The sequence below is a fragment of the Ursus arctos genome, unplaced genomic scaffold (genome assembly GCF_023065955.2).
Source record: "Ursus arctos isolate Adak ecotype North America unplaced genomic scaffold, UrsArc2.0 scaffold_6, whole genome shotgun sequence".
Taxonomy (NCBI): Eukaryota; Metazoa; Chordata; class Mammalia; order Carnivora; family Ursidae; genus Ursus; species Ursus arctos.
Window position 1 is genome coordinate 71,140,997 of NW_026623078.1, and position 16,829 is coordinate 71,157,825.

At 47.4% G+C, this 16,829-nt stretch overlaps 1 protein-coding gene across 3 annotated transcripts in view; it reads left to right on the forward strand.

Annotated features, from left to right (window-relative positions):
- Positions 1-16,829, forward strand: part of FER1L6 (fer-1 like family member 6) — a 146,736-nt gene that overhangs the window by 89,088 nt on the left and 40,819 nt on the right. For all 3 annotated transcript variants that reach the window (XM_057307982.1, XM_044382606.3, XM_057307983.1), the window contains 6 exons: positions 475-609; positions 3,771-3,920; positions 11,407-11,517; positions 11,785-11,946; positions 13,272-13,452; positions 15,667-15,893. In XM_057307982.1, the coding sequence (XP_057163965.1) occupies positions 475-609; positions 3,771-3,920; positions 11,407-11,517; positions 11,785-11,946; positions 13,272-13,452; positions 15,667-15,893 (966 nt within the window). The remainder of the gene's footprint in view (positions 1-474; positions 610-3,770; positions 3,921-11,406; positions 11,518-11,784; positions 11,947-13,271; positions 13,453-15,666; positions 15,894-16,829) is intronic.

Genomic DNA, 16,829 nt, shown 5'->3' on the forward strand with positions numbered 1-16,829 from the left:
CAGTTCTGCCACTTGCTGGCTCCGGACAAAGTGAGCCCTGGTTTCCTGATCTGTAAAATGTGAGCAGGTAACCGCCCACCTCCCAGAGTGGTTTGGAAGTTCGAAGGAGACCGGGTATCTAAAGTGCAACAGCCGGCACGTACCTGGTGCTCAACCGCGGGTAGCTCGTGTTACCAGCATAGCCCTACCGCGGGGCTTGAGTTGACACTGTGGATGCAGATAAGGTGTTCATCATTGCAGGGACCCTACTCGGGCACTTCTGTGAGCTCTTCGGGACCGGGGACCTGCATCCCAGCACTTAGCACACAGTGGCCCTACGTCGGTCTATGCTGTGGCTTGGATGTTAAGTGACAGAACGAGGATGACAAGGACGCATTCTTTCCGTCCTCCACCAGGAACTGTGGAACGAAGGCACCCCTCCCCCTCCAGCCCTATCGAATGATCTTTTGCTCTTCTCTCGGCCCCACCTTCCAGGTCATTTCCCAGACCCTCTCCCCCACCTGGAACCAGATGCTGCTGTTCAATGACCTCGTGCTGCATGGAGACCAGAAAGAGCTGGCGGAGTCCCCGCCTTCGGTGGTGGTGGAGCTCTATGACAGCGACGCGGTGGTGAGTGTCCCAGGCGGTGCCCACTGGGCCGCAGTCCCCTGACGTACTTCGTCTAACCAGACCCGGCAGGTACCCAGATGCCATTCTGACCTGGGAAAACGATGATTTGAAACGGGAACATGGGTGATGGTCATTTGCTTTCCTGAGGGGTTTTTCACTTGGATTTCCCATGAGATTGCAATTAGAATAGGATCCGGGTCATGAAACTTCAGTCGGCGCACACTTCTACAGGAACAGGGTTCTTGTATAAAGTCACCTGCAGCTGTACCCAGCCTCCAGCTATGTCCTGTTGCTGCTCAGTAAAAATGTCCAGGCCTCAGGGGCCTGGGTGGCTCCGTAGCTCGAGCGTCTGCCTTTGGTTCAGGTCATGGTCCCAGGGTGCTGGGATCCAGCCTCATGTCCAGCCACCCTGCTCAGTGGGGAGTCTGCTTCTCCCTCTACCCCTCCCCTGACTTGTGTGCTCTCTCTCTAGCTCTCTCTCTCTTAAATAAATGAATAACATCTTAAAAAAAAAAAAAAGTCCAGGCCTCTTGAAAACTGGAGGTGTTTACTGACCTCTCTTGCCTGGAGGGAACTGGGTGGATATCATCACCCATTCAGCCCTTGTAGCTGGGTCCTGTTTTCTCTCAGTTTTGCTCCCAAGCCCTGCAACAATACATTCATCTCCATCCCATTTCGGTTATGATGTTAACCAAAACTTTTCCTCTCCAAAGATGTCTGTGTTCCATACTAAGGAGGTTCGAAAGCTTACTGGAGGATTTTTTTTTTTTAATTACTAAGAGAAACCTCCTTCTTCTTTTCAATTTTACTTTTCTTCTCCCTTTTTAAATTAAAAAAGTCTAAGATAAAAGGCAAAAGCTTATTTATTTATTTATTTTTGGAAGTCTTTGCCCCCTTGGGAAGTTGCAGAAGCACAAATATATTAAGTACAATAGTTCCAAGAAGCCTTCCTACCGCCTCCTCACCTCCTCAAGCACGCTGGCAGCTCTGACCTTGATGCAAGGTAAGAAGGAAATTAGAATGGGAGAATTGTAGAGGATGAGCAGGGACGTTGGAGACCATGCCCTCTTGCTTCGTGGAGAAGGAACCAGAGACCCAGGAAAGTCAAATGCCTTGTTCAAGGTCATAGGTAGCTGGGGGCAGAGCTGGAACTTGAACTAGCCTCCCGTGTCCATCCTTTCTTGGACGGGTGGGAGTAGCTGGTGTGGCTATATCCCTTTAGACACACACATTCCACTTTCCTATATCACTCTCTTTGCACCCTATCCCTCCAGCTGCAAATCAGAGCTGTAAATTTATATATTTATGAGTTCTACTGTTGTACATATAGTATAGATTTTCTGTAGAGACAGCCACAAAATAAATACCTTTTAAGTTGTGTTGCTAACAACATGATTCCCACCCTAAGTACTTTTGTATTTGAAAACCAGTAGCAATGATCAAGCATCTTTGTGAACTCCTAAACCAACCTGCTGTACTACGTGGATTTCCCTTTGCTGTCCCTTTGCTTTCACCCCCTTTGAGATCCCCGTTCTATGACTGCCTTCCTGGGCCCCACCTGAGTCAGACCCTTCACAGAGAAACAATCAAAGGAAATGTAGGAGAGAAAAAAATATATGAAAACTTTGTATTTTCTTCCTGGAGAGATGCATGTAGACACGCAGAAGGTTCTGTTTACACCTGGGGGCTGCAGTTACCCGGAGCCCACAGCCCCAGAGTGGTGATCAGATGATTACATTCTGACTCTGCCAGAATGTGGCTCCAGTCTAGAACTTTCTCTCATTACCCAGTGGCTTGTAACCCTCATTAGGGCTTACTGCCTCTCTAAGCAATGAGTTTATATTTGGCAAATTAGCTCGGTTTTAAGTATATACTCTTTTGTGCCCAGGGCAATTTTACTTAATTATTCCCAGCTAGGACCATGGACGAAATAGACAGCAGACAACTTGCGTCACATCTAGCATCCATCCCTCCGGCCCCACTAGCAGATACCAGCAGGCAGCTTCGTTCGTTTTAATGTCAAACTAATCATCTAAACTAATCATAATCATCAAATAATCATTCATTGAAACGAAACCCCACTTTCACGTCAATCAAGGTTCTTTCTACAGCCCGGAATGCAAGGGCTGGTTTGAGTCTCAAGGCAACGGAGCAAGGCAGCCGTGAAAACCCGGCTGAAGCCGGGCGCTGACTGTGGACTCTGTCCTTGTACTCTGGAAATCGTTAATCCAACAGCTTTCACTCAGTAAAACGTAATGAGTGCCTGCCCTGGGCTGGGGGACACAGCAGTGAGGAAAGCAGGCAGCGCTGCCATTCCTGAGATAAAGAGCGAGGCGGCCCCCTGCTCCAGCCCCATGCTGCTCCTGGGGGAGGCTGACCCATACTCTAGGGAGCAGGTGCGGGGAGAAGCAGGAGACGGCACCATCTCATAGTTCTTAAGGGCACTCGAGGCCAATATGCATACGTACATACAATAATACTTTAATGGCCTCTTTTATTACCAAGAAAAATGGGGCAGAACTGCTCTAATACTTGAACATACTGACCATCATCATCATCATCATCATAATCATATCACCTTGTACTGAGTGCTCACTGAGTACCAGTCACTATGCAAAGCACATACATCAAGTCAATACCAATGGCCCCATTAGCAGGTATTACTTTTAATCCCCTTTTAAGGCATGAGGCTCAAAAAAGTTGAGTAAATGGGCCAAGGCCAGAGAGCTAGAAAGCAGCAGATTTGGGAGCCTGGACTCAGGTCCTGACCACACGTTCCTGACCACAATGGTGTCCGGCCCTGGAGAGCTTTTGGAATGTTCGGTGCCACCTAATTTCTTCTTTTCCCCTTCAAGTCTACCCTAGATGATCATTTTAACTTAATTCCACTGAGTTCTATCTGTTGAGAAGAAATAGAACCCCTGAGAGCCTTGGGCCCGGAAGTTTTCCCTGGGACCCCAAATGGATTCCCCTGCACTCCCCCCACCGCCCCCAGCCTTGGTCAGGGATAAAAGGTGCTTGGCAGAAGAAGAGAGTGGGTTAGTAGCAAGAGGGAGACACTGAGGCTGACAGTTTTGTAAGATTACTTTTAAAGTGTACTGATGCAGGTCAGAACCAGGCGGGTAACCGTGAGGGACAAACTCCTTTCTTTTCTGCCTTAGGGGAAGCCAGAATATTTGGGTGCCACAGTGGCTGCTCCTGTTGTGAAGCTCGCTGACCAGGACTATGAGCCACCCAAGCTGTGCTACCACCCCATCTTTTGTGGGAGCCTCTCCGGAGGGGACCTCCTCGCTGTATTTGAACTGCTGCAGGTAGGCAAACCAGAAGTGTCATCTGCACCAGACCCTACCCCATCTTCCTGGCCAGAGAAGGGCCCTCACTGGCAGTACCCTCCATGAAGCTGTGCTTGGTCACTCCCTGCTGCCCTGGGTCTGGAGGCACCTCTTTCTCAGTATCTGGGAACTGCCACTTAAGAGTTCAGGTGACAAAGGCTATTTCTAGAGCCCCTGTGCTGTAGGTCAGAGTCCCAGGATGAAAGAGCCTATGGGCTTGGCCAGCAATGCCAGAGCAGCCCTATATGCCCATCCTGGAGCTCATATGGACCGTGAGAGGATACGGGGGAGGAAGGGAGCAAACTTGTGGGCACCTACCTCGTGTGATGTTTGCTGCCTCACATGGACCTCCCTCAACCCATTTTCCAGATCGTAAACTGAGGGTTGGCGCAATTGACTGACCTACCTCATCATGTGTCTAAGGGCTGGACTGAGACCTTTAAAGCCTTTTGCTTCTTACACTGCATCACGTAGTTTCCCAAAGACAGGGAGCTCTTAATCAGTCCCATGAAGACATAGGGGAATTTCTGAACATGTGCCTCAGAAGACTTTTCCAGAAAACAGAGGCAGGATACTGGGGAGGGAAGCTGAGACTCTTAGGTCTGACTGTCCAGTGGAAAACCAAATGGGACACGGAGAAGACCTGGAAAAGAAGAAGACCCAGGGTGGGGCCTGCATCAGAGACCATTGCGTTCACTGAGGCAGGAGGCACTTTACCTTTGGGTCAGACCAATTCTTCTCTAAATAAGCCTGTTTTTCAGAAATCCCATTAAAAAAAAATTACTAGGTAGAAAAACTAGAAGGCAAGCCCTCCTAACACATAGAGACGAGAGAGAGGGAAGTGACAGTCGGAGCCCCTGGGTATGGATCTCATTGCCACTACTTAGTAGTGTGTCACCTCGAGGAGGTTGCTTCATCTCTGTTTCCCCTGCAGAACAGGGATGATGATCAGTCTACCAAAAGTGCCTGGCATGGAGTCAACAACAAACACCGCCTATTTTAGTGGTGGTAGTTGTCGTGTGCCATAGAATACCAAAGCAAAATGTCTAGTCCCACCTGTTTATTTCAGGTGAAGAAAGTGAGTAATGGAGAGGTAATGACTTGCTTACCGAGCCGGGTCAGGGCCTGGAACCCAGCTATACTGATCGATTCCCCTGATCGCTGAGCGGCTTGAAAGTGTCTTGGGCAGCAAACAGCTGAGAGTGCCTTTCAAAAAGATCAATGTTGCCAGTAGCAACATTTCCCAAAGTGTGTTTCTTGGAACACCAGTCCAAAGGTAGTGAAAAGAAAGTTTAAGAAATACTTCACATATTCCAATATCCTTTTTTGTGTTCATTGGTCTTCTTTTTAATGTTGCTTTTCATTTATGAAAAGTGGTACTTTTTTACTTAGCAACATAAAATTCCTTTTTTTTTGTTGTTGTATGTATTACATACTGAATTTTTACAATCATAACTTTTTCTTAATTTTTTTTGGTATATTTCTAGGCTACCCACTTTTTCTTTTTTTTTAAATTATGTTATGTTAGTCACCATACAGTGCATCATTAGTTTTTGATGTCGTGTTCCATGATTCATTGTTTGCGTATAACACCCTGCGCTCTGTGCAGTACGTGCCCTCCTCAATACCCATCACCAGGCTAGCCCATCCCCCCACCCCCTCCCCTCTAAAACTCTCAGTTCGTTCCCTTTTTAAAAACTAAAAGGATACCTAATGAAAGTGCTCACTGGATAAAACACAGGCGATAAAAGTGGTGGAGGAGTGGCCAGCTTGGGAAAACCAGAGCTAGTGTAAGTCTCCCATTTCACGTGTCAGGAAGCCCAGGCTCAGGGTTAACTGACTGGGGATTCAGTCAGCTAATCTTTAACAACCAGAAACTGCCGCCCTGCTCTGAGCCTGAGTCCCCTAGTCCCTCAGTGAGGGGCTGCGTGACTGTTCCTATAGGCTTCCTGAGGGATGGCTCTCTGGGTTCCATGGTCTTCCCTCCCTCCACACTGAGGGTCCCCCCTTCCCCCCCTTCAAGCTAAGGGTCCCTCCCACCCTTCAGGTTGAGAACACCCCTCCCCACCTCCCTTTGTGCTGAGGGGCGCCCTCTCCTCTCCCTCCCATCTCCCTCCATACTGAGGGTCCCCCTTCACCCCCTCCCTCCACTGCTGAGGGCACACCCTTCCCTTCATCCTGAGGATCCCCCTCCCTCCCTCTCTCCCTCCATGCCAAGGGTACCCCCTCCCCTCCCTTCAAGCTAAGAGTCCCCTCTCCCTCTCTTCAAGCTGAGAGTACACCTCCCCACCTCCCTTCATGCTGAGGGGCCTCCCATCCTCTCCCTCCCTCTCTCCCTCCACACTGAGGGTCCCCCCTCACCCCTCCCTCCACTGCTGAGGTACCCGGAGATCCTGCTGCTTCCTGACAGCTGCGTTAATTGTCAGAGGTGAGCAGCCTAGGAGATATCATTCATTAGGGTTTCATTAGGACTTCTCATTTGATTGCTTGTTCAAAAAGTAATTTGATCATCAGCACGACAATCTTAGTATGTAGATCTTGTACGTGCTGAGAAGACAAGAGCTGGAAAATGCCTTCGTTTGTCACCAGCTGCTCTCGGCTTTCATCCATGGGTGGTTTGCTTCAGCCTCTCCACCTCCGCTACTGAAATGCTTCCCTGTCTCAGAAGAAGGATTTGGTAACTCGGCTCTTCCATGTCCAGACTGAATGCATTGTCTCCACTTCCCCCCCAACCCAAGCCAGTGGCCCCCCTGTACGTGGCCCCACTCTTCTCCACTGTTCTCTGCCTTAAAAACTCAGGTTTAATTCTTCCCTCTGCGTCCTCACCCTTAGCTAGGCGAAGCCTGTCCTTGAACGGTTTCCATCTTCCTTGCTGCCATATTTCTCTTCAGGATCCTCGCATTGGCCTCTTTCCTGATGTTCTAGCTTCTTACTCTTTTCTTGTTCATGTCATCCTCCACATTTCTTCCAGAAGAAACTTGGCCCATTCCACTCTCCTCTTCGAAATCATCAATGGCTCCCCACTCCTTACTTCCAAAAACATTTCTCAAAGTCTATTTTGTGGAACACCAAATACAGTCCCTCTAGTTACAGTGAAGAGAAAGTTGGGGAAATGCTTCAAATTATATCCCTCCTGGGAATCTGGAATGCCCATTACCATGGCCAACACTCTGAGAAGATCTGAAGTTTCCCAAATCTTGTGACTGTGACTCTCTTTTTTTTTTTTTTTTTTTTTTGGCGTGATTTTCATATCTCATGAAAAGAAAGCCTGGCCCATAAGAGAATGTCAGATTTCCACAGCTTAGCATTCAAGTTCTCCTAAAACTTGTCTTCAAACTGCTTCTTCAGCCTCACGTTTCCTCATGTTACTCTGCACACACTCTGGCCTCTTTATGTCAGGCTACTCCAGGTTCCCTGACCTCACCACACAGATTTGCTCCTCTGCTTTCAGCCACGCTGTTAGCCCCTTCCGAAATGTCCCCCCACTCCGCCCACCCCAACCTCTGTGCTACAGCCACCTGTTTAGGATAATGGTCATCATCAAAGTTCAGAACAAGAGATGCCTCCTCCAGGAAGCTCTCTCCACCCTCCCCCTCATCAAATTAAATGTTTTCTCTTCTTCTGTCCTATAGCACATTGCCTCTTTCTCTTTTTAATTCTGGCTATAGTAAGGTCAATCGTTTATCGGCTTGTGTCCATTAATTTGTAAGTTTTTTGAAGGCAAGACAATTTCACTCATTCGTTCATGTAGTCAAACAAGTATTCTTGAGTGTCCACTGTGTGTCAGGCATGTTCTTAATTCATCAGTGAGGGGAGCCTGGGTGGTTCAGTCAGTTAAGCATCTGCCTTCGGCTCAGTCACAATCCCAGGGTCCAGGGATCAAGTCCCGAGTCGGGCTCTGTACTCAGCGGGGAGCCTACTTCTTCCTCTCCCTCTCCCTCTCCCACTTGCTTGTGCTCTCTCTCTCTCTCTCAAATAAATAAATAAAAATTTTTAAAAAATAAAAAGAATTCATCAGTGAATAAAACAGGCAAAACTCCCTGACCTCCTGAGACTTATATTCTAGTGAGGGGAAGATAATAGAGGATACTGTGTCAATTATAATGTAACAGCAGTGTGATACATGCTAAGAAGAAAAGGTAATGCACTGCTAGATGTGGAGTGAACATGTGTGTGTTGGGGAAGGGGGCAGGTTGACATTTTGGCATCCAGGGAGGCCTCACTGAGAAAGTGGTATTTAAGTCAAGACCTGAAAGGAAGGAGCGAGTCAGCCATGCTGGTATTGGGGCAAAGAGCATTTGATGCAGTGGGAGCAGCAAATGCCAGCCCGTGAAGCCGAAGTACGCCATTTTCAAGGACCAGCAAGGACACAAGTGTGTCTGGAGCTGAGAGTAGATGAAGTCAGAGGGGAAAGATTATGTGGAGCACCGTAAGGAGTTTGGCTTTTATTCTATAAAAGATGAGAAGCCAAGAGAGGATTTTGAGTCTAATGTCTGATTTATGTTGATAACTATGGATGCTAGATGGGGTATACACGGAAGGGGCCAAGGGGGAAAGAAGGACGCCAGCTGGGAGGCTCTTCAGGTAAGCCAGACTGGAGAACTGGAGACTTGGATCAAGAGTGTAGCCATGAAAAAAGAGAATTCCAGCAGAGTCCGCAGGATTAGCTGATGGATTGGAAGTAGGGTGTGAGGTTCATCTCCACGTCACACATGGAAGCCAACAATAGTAGACACACGTCGTAGACTCTCAATACAATATCTTCAAACACGTCTCATTTGTTCACAAAAATACGTAGACAGGGGCACCTGGGTAGCGCAGTCGTTAAAGCGTCTGCCTTCGGCTCAGGGCGTGATCCCGGTGTTCCGGGATCGAGTCCCACATCGGGCTCCTCCACTGGGAGCCTGCTTCTTCCTCTCTCACTCGCCTGCTGTGTTCCCTCTCTCGCTGGCTGTCTCTCTGTCACATAAATAAATAAAATCTTAAAAAAAAAAATACGTAGACAAAATCTGAGTGTAGGATGATAATGTTTTCATTGCGAGAGGATTTAAATTTGTTTCTGAGGTAGTTTGGGGTACTAGCAATCCTAGCGAGCCTGAATCAAAGATGGTGTGAAGTTGAGCTTCCATCTTTGCTGTCTCCAGTAGACCCTTACTCCTAGGGAACTTACATGTGCCAGAAAATGTGCCAGGCACCTTGCATGCTGTCTTGGCCATTCATCACAATAACCCATGAATTAGATATCATGATCTTCACTTTACGAATGACAGAACTGATACTCAGAGACACTGAGCAACTTTTCCAAGTCCACACAGCTAGCAAGCGATGGAGTCCTGGGCTGTGCTACCCGCAGCACCGAAGAAGAGGGGTAACGCAAATGTAAATGATGGGCTGAGGGACACAGGATGCAGAAAGGCTTCTGAGCAGCAGTGACTTTTCAGATGAGCGAGGCTGAGACTAGGGTCATGCATGAACCTGAGAGTGGCACCTCCCTAAATTTTGCACTCTAGGTCCTCATCCTGGCCCTGCAACTGGACCTCTTTTGAGGTCCTGATATATTGTTTCCACTGGGATGGTAGGGCAGTAGGCTTTTGGACCAACTTATTCAACCCACCTCCGATGCTTACCTTCCTGCTTTTATAACTGTTCTTTACCTTCCTCTGACCCCATGTGCTGAGTAACTATACACCATGCAGATTTGTAAGCCAGCAGCCAACCCATTTTCCTGTGCAAATGTCTACTCTTGGCTGGGAGCAGTCATTCAGTCTCCACCATGATGCAGAGCCCTTCAGGATCTGTGTTGAGTTCAAGGGCATCTGTCAGGCACCGTGGAATAACGTCTCTTCAGGACATTTCCTGGCGGCCCCAGAATGAGGAAACGTGGTACTTTTATAAAAGCCCGGCCAGGGGCACCATCCTATGCCACCACTTTAGCTGTTTTGTGGCTTTCCCTCCAGAGCTAGAGGAGCAGTTAGCTTTCTCAGGGAGGCGAGGTTTTGCAGGCTGAATTGCTTGGGCCGGGCGGTACTGGACGTGCGTCCTCACGGTTTTCAGTGCTTTTATCTGGTCTGGTTCTGCAGCTTCATTGTCTCCACCTCCTTGGCGTCCACAGCGTCTGCTGTCTTCTTTGTCTGAGCTTTCTTGCAATTAGCTTAATCACATCTGCCGTTGCCAGCGAGAATATGTCTGTGAAGAAGAAATGGTGATATGTTTGTGCTTTGCCTGTTTTGAGCAGTTAAGCTTTTTCGAACATATGGAGCTAATGTGTCAGTCAGCCAATAAACATTTATCAAGAATCCACTGGATGTGGAGCACTGCTTGAGGGGCTTAGAGAATGACATGAAGTAAACAGAGGCTTCTTCTTGGCCAAGTCAGACAAATGTGCCCAGTGCATCTGGCTCTCAAGGGGCTTGAAGGGTCATCTGGCCCAATATCTTGGGCCCAGAGAGGGGAAGGGACTCATACAGGGTCACACGGTGGGGCCTGGTTTCTGGGCTCAGGCCACTAATTTCTGTAATAAGCTTCCACAGAGGACACATTGCATTTGAAGGACCAAAGTGTAGGAGAACCACCACAGTGACTGGGGTCAAATCAGGGACAGCTTTTTGGAAGATGTACATGTTGGGCCAGGCCTTGAGAGCAGTGTGGGGTGGCCTTCATAGACTTGTCAAGCCAAGCCATTTGTGTGAGATTTCAGTGAAGCACAGGGATTATCCTCCTGCAGTTTCTGTATCTTCAAATGCGCAGGAAATGATACCTTGTCATCCTGGAGGTCTGTCTTTGAAAGACTTCATTTCTGTTTCACTGTTGAAGATGTAGTCTCTTTTTGACTAAATATGAAGCTCTTAGGACTCCTGGGTGGCTCAGTTGGTTAAGTGTCTGCCTTCCGCTCAGGTCATGATCCCAGGGTCCTGGGATTGAGCCCTGCATCAGGCTTCTTGCTCAGAGGGGAGTCTGCTTGTCCCTCTCCCTCAGCGCCCCCCACACTAGTGCTTTTTCTATCTCAAATAAATAAATACAATTTTTAAAAAATAAGTAAATACGAATCTCTTTTGTAGTAGTAGGTAATGAGGGTGTAGCTAAGTCTCAGAGCTCAGAACTGGACTAGAGCCCCTCTCCATGCCTCTGCTGTCATTCCAGTGTTATTCCATCAGCTTGTGAGGATCCACTTGTCTTTTCTTCTCCCCTCTGTATTGTGAACTTACAAAAGCTATTAAATTATTAACTTTGCAGTACATTTTAAGTGCTCACTACATGTTAGTCACCCTCATGAAGGAATCAATGAATAAATATTTGTCAATGAATAAATCATTAAGTGTGGTAAAATGCACTGTCTTGACTACACTTCACGCTGGAAACAGTAGTTTTGTTAAGCGAGTGTCCTATGGAGGAGGTGGTTGCTTGGCGGCGCTAGTCTGCCTCACCTCTCCCCCAACTTCTAAGAAACACTTGTTCTGTGTGGTAGGTCCCTTCGTCTGGACTGCAAGGGCTCCCTGCCATTGACTCACCGGATGTTGCCCAGATCTACCCAGTTCCCGCCAACATTCGGCCAGTGCTGAGTAAATACCGAGTGGAGGTATGGTGCAGGGGAGGACTGAGTTGTTCTTTGGGGCTGAGGGCAGTGATGCACTGCTGTGCCTGCCTGTGTTATCTAAGGGGATTGCGGGGTAGAAGTGAGGCATAGCTGATAGGATGGGGCTCTCAGGGAGCTGCACCGTCCTGTCCCAGAAGAACGTACTTTAGTTTCCAGGCAGCACACCTGACTTCCCGCACCCACACCAGGGCCTTCATGCCGGCTCCTCCCTGGGTCTCTGAGTGACAGCTCTGCTGGTCTTCTCATCAGGTCCTCTTCTGGGGAGTCCGAGAAATGAAGAAGGTGCAGCTGCTCTCCGTGGATCGCCCTCAGGTCCTCATTGAGTGTGGGGGACGAGGAGTCAAGTCCTGTGTGATCCAGAGCTACAAGAACAACCCGAACTTCAACGTCCAGGCAGACGCTTTTGAAGTGGTACAGCCTCTCCTTCTCCTGACCACTCAATCCCTTCATTTCCACAGATGGAGTCTCCTCCATTCACTTGGCTTGGGAAGATGCTTTGGAGTTTTGGGTGTCCACTACCTATAAGAAAGAACAGTCTAATTGAGTGAAAAGCGAGAATCTCAGAATGGGATAAAATAGACTTTTGTTATTGCTGTTGCTTTTTTTTTGTTTTTAAAGGTTCAGCAAATTGGGGTGCCTGGGTGGCTTAGTTGGTTAAGTGTCTTCCTTTGGCTCAGGTCATGATCCCAGGGTCCTGGGATAGAGCCTCTCATTGGGCTCCCTGCTCAGCAGGAAGCTTGCTTGCTTCTCCCTCTCCCTCTGCCTGCCTCTCTCTCTCTCTGTCAAATAAATAAATAAAATCTTCAAAAAAAATAAAGTTTCAGTAAATCAAAGCAGGTGAACAGTGGTTCCCAAAGTGTGGGCCCCAATTCATCAGCATCAGCATCCCCTGGGAACTTGTTAGAAATGCAGATTCTCAGGCCCTGCCCCAGTTCTGCTGAATCAGAAACTTCTGGGAGTTGGGGCCCAGACCCGTCTGGCTTACCAAGCTCTCCAGGTGATTCTGATGCATGTTCAAGTTTGTGACCCAGTGGCCTGGAAGTTTCCTTAATGAAGCTTATTTTAGTGGTTAGATTTAAAAAAAAATTATTTGTATGTAGCATGTCAGTGGCTTGCATGTGAACTTGTTTCTAAAGTGATGTTTTTTGACACCTGAGCTTCTGTTTATTTCAATATTTCAACACACATTTTTGTGCTCTGATCTGGAACTAACTGTGAAGAAAGTTTGCTTTGTGCAACACAGTCAGTTCCAACGGACACATCTTCTAAATTAGCAGAGAGTGGCATTAGAGAATGTACATGGTGTTTGCAAACCTTTCACACTAGGCATTGTTGAGCCTCTGGGGCCACTGGGGGACACGAGAGGGAGGGCACTGGCCCCTTACCCTCAGCTCCATTTTTAATGTGTCCACTTTCATCTGTTTTCTATCTTGGGCCTGGGTCAGCATTCAGTTGAGTTGGTAGTTTGTGATATCTGCAATTTACACCTGGGATGACTTGCCAGTGCCATCCCTCATATTATGGGTAATTATTCCCTGGCTTGGAAGGCAATTCTCCAGACTTCTGGGGGGCTGCAGAGATGACCTGGAGGGGCAGAATGACAAGGCAGGGACAGAGGGAGGATAGGTGCCTGGCTTGCTTTTTTCTTGCCCCTAAGCAGGTCAGCAGGGCACCAGCAGCTGGGCTCAGCCCAGGCCGTGCTCCCCACTTCACCCTGGCCTCTCCTCCCTTCTCAGGAGCTGCCTGAGAATGAGCTTCTACACCCGCCCCTGAGCATCTGCGTGGTGGACTGGCGAGCTTTCGGGAGGAGCACCCTGGTGGGCACCTACACCATCAACTGCTTGAAGCAGTTTTTATGTAAAACCAGGGAGCGTCCGACCCTCACCTCCCAGGTGGATGGAACCCAAGTTGAGCCAGGTAGGAAGCACCGTCTAGATTCTGGAGCTTTAGACTACAGAGCCATCTGTGCCTGCAGGGGCCTGCTAGGGGACCCCACAGGAAGAGGGTGCCCCTCGGTCAAATGGAGCTTTCTGAAGAATTTGCTCCTGCAGTCCCCTCAGCTTCTTTAGCTGCTGGATTCTGACTCTAAGACTGCCATTAGGGTCAGCTCCTCTAAGAAGGCTTCCACGAATGTGACTCCAGGTCCCTTCCGTCTCCACTCCCTGACATTTTTCTTTGCTTGATGTTACTTTGATTTGTTCCCTTTTGGATATCAGGTGCAGAGTAGAGTTAACTGCACTTCTCTGTTCGTGCTGTGTAGTCATCACGGTCTGGTCAAGGCTTCTGTCTTATACCCACTGCCCTCCTGTACCTTATTCCCCACCCCCACTCCTGTCCTCTCCCCACACAGCAGGCCCCACACTGCCCCTCTTTGTAAAATTTCAGTTCTTTTAAATGACATACTATGATGCTGTAATCTTCATTTGATTTCTTACTCTTGTGCTCAAAGCTGTGCTTTAAATCTATCCATACTGCCGAGTGTGCCTTAGCTTGTTACCACTACCTGCTGATCTACCCCACTTTGCTTTTCCTTGCCCCTCGTATTGGACCCCTAGGCTGCGTCCAACTCCCCACTTCCATAAATGATGCTGTTGTGAATATCCTTGTGAGTGCTGCCCAAGGGAGGATCCTGCATGGGATTTTCTTAGGAATGAGATTACTGGCTCCCAGAGGATGTGTACATTAATTCTGCTAAGTACTACCGCAGGGCACTCTAGAGAGCTGTGCTGGTTTACACCAGTCTACACCAGTTTACATTCCTACCATTACTGCATCTGGAGTACCATTTTCTTCTTCCTCAATACCACCAGCTATTTTCCGAATTTCTGAGTTTTTGTTTTGTTTTGGTTTGGTTTTTGCCACTCTGTTGTGTATAAAGTAGTATCTCATTTTTATTTTAGCTTGGTTGTCTCTGATTACTGCTGATTTTACACATCTCTTCATATGTTTATGCCACCTTGATTTTCCTCCTGTGATTTACCTGCTCAAATCCCTTGCCCAAATCCCGTGCTTTTCTATAATTTTCTTTTTTGTATATTCTAGGTGTCTATATCCTATAGATTATATCTTCTCCTAGTCTGACAACTGCTAACCTGCCTGTGATCCCTATCTTTGAAGAGAAATTCTTAATTTTAATGTAATCATACCCATCTGAATTTTAAACTTTATGGTTTGTTCTTTCAGATTTTGTTAGAAAACCCTTTCTCAATTCTTGGTCACAAAAATGTTTTGTTCTGTTAGTGTTACGTTTTTAACTTTCACATTTAGATCTGCAGGTATCTGTGTTTGTATATGGTTTAAGATAGGGATCCTGCTCCATTTTTCTCCATAGAGTACATCATTTCCCCCCAAAGAGTCTACTGTGCCCCATTGTTTTGTGCTGCCAGCTTTTTCATCAAGCAAGTAGCCATACATCCCTAGTCTACTTCTGAGCTTTCTCTTCTGGCTCACTGATCTCTCCATCTCTGTGGCCAGCGCAGAGTAGACGCCTGTCAAGTGTTACGGAGTTGGATTTGCTGTTGAAAAGTCGGCAGCTGGGGAGTAGAAACTCTGGAGGCTCCCGGCTAGGAAATGTGTCTGGATTCTATAGCACAAAATGGAGAGAAGAGGACCCTTGGCAAGAAAGGACAATGTTATGACTTTTCACTGGATCAACAATCCAGTTAAAAATCTCACAAAGTCCAGGAACGTCCCCCTGCTCCTGATGAACACATGTGCTCACGTGCCCAGAGTCTAGCCTGCAGTTGGGAGCTCACAGACGTCTGCAGCCTCCAAAGTGTCCCTGAGTTAACTGGGACTGGGAAGAGACAATCCACACAGAAGACCTGTGCCCTAAACCTTGATATGCATTTTCCTTATGACCACAGTTATTTAAAATTGCTCTGAGGGATCAATAAGTATAAGCATTTATTGATTCCTGATGATGCACCAGATGCTTTACATCGTGCTCTCACTTACCCCCAGTGAGATGGGTTTGTTGGTTGTCATTTTGTAAATAAGGAAAATGAGGGTCAGAGGTGTTAAGAACTTGCTATATTTGAATCCAGATCTATCTGATTCCCAGTACTGGGCCTCTGAAATGCCCACCCTGTTTTGCAGCCTGCTTTCCTGATGATGTACTTCTAATTTCAGCTCTTTCAGATTTGCCAATAGCCACCGAGCCCTCTGGGTCCTCTGACTCCTCCCAGGAGCCGCCAACAGATCACATCTATGTGGACGTTGAGCCACCGCCCACCGTGGTACCTGACTCCACCCAGATTCAACCAAGCAGCGCGGTTGACATTCCTGACTCATCTCCTATGCTTGAGCCCGAACCCAAACCTGCAGCCCAGGAGCCACCCAAAGATGGTAAAGCTAAGGTCAGAACGTAACCCCTCTTCATATTTTCAGAGCTTTGCCCTGGAGGCTGTAGATATCAGTCCTCCCACCTACTAGCTGTATGACTGTGAGCAAGCAACTTCGCATTTCCGGGCATCAGTTTCCTCATCTGTAGAATGAGCATACTGATACCCACTTCACAGCATTGCTGTAGAATCAGATAAACCAATATATACGAAATTCAAGTGCTAGCCTACTGTGACAGTCATATTTCATTGAACAGAAACTCTTCTCAATTCATTAGCTTGGAAAGATGATAGTTTCTTTATCTAGACCTATTCCACAAATATTTAGAACATACTTTGTACGAGGACAAGTAAAACAAAAAAAAAAAAAAAAAAGAAAGAAAGAAAGAAAGAAAGAAAGAAAGAAAGAAAGAAAAGATGTATTCTCTGGAGTCTAAAGAGAAATGAGATTTCTCATCCTTAGCTGAGATTCCGGAAGGCAAGATGGACAAGTACACAAAGAACCATAAAACATGAATGTGATGAATCTTTCTAAGTCATACATTTGAGTGCAAAATCCTGGTGTGTCAATCAGTGAAGAAGCAGCCAGTTTTTAAAAAGTCCTGAGGGATTGCCTGCCCAGCACATGGTAAAGGCTGAAATTAAAAGTGGAGGAGGACAGATTAATGGATATTTGCTCAGGCTGTTCTTGTCTTATCTACACTCAGTGTGACCCTTCATGGCCCCTCAAGGCCTCTCTGGATCCCACCAGCAGTGTACCTGCCCCTTCCTGTTAGAATTCCTGGCTTAAGTGTGCATTACCACCATAGAATTGTGGGCCCCGCCAGGTCACAGATGATTTTTTAAAGATCTCTGTATCCCCTGCTCTTGATAGAGTGCTTGGCACATCGTAGCTCCTCCAGAGATGTCTGAGAGCAGACAGATGATGAGTGCATGATGAGTCTGTCATGG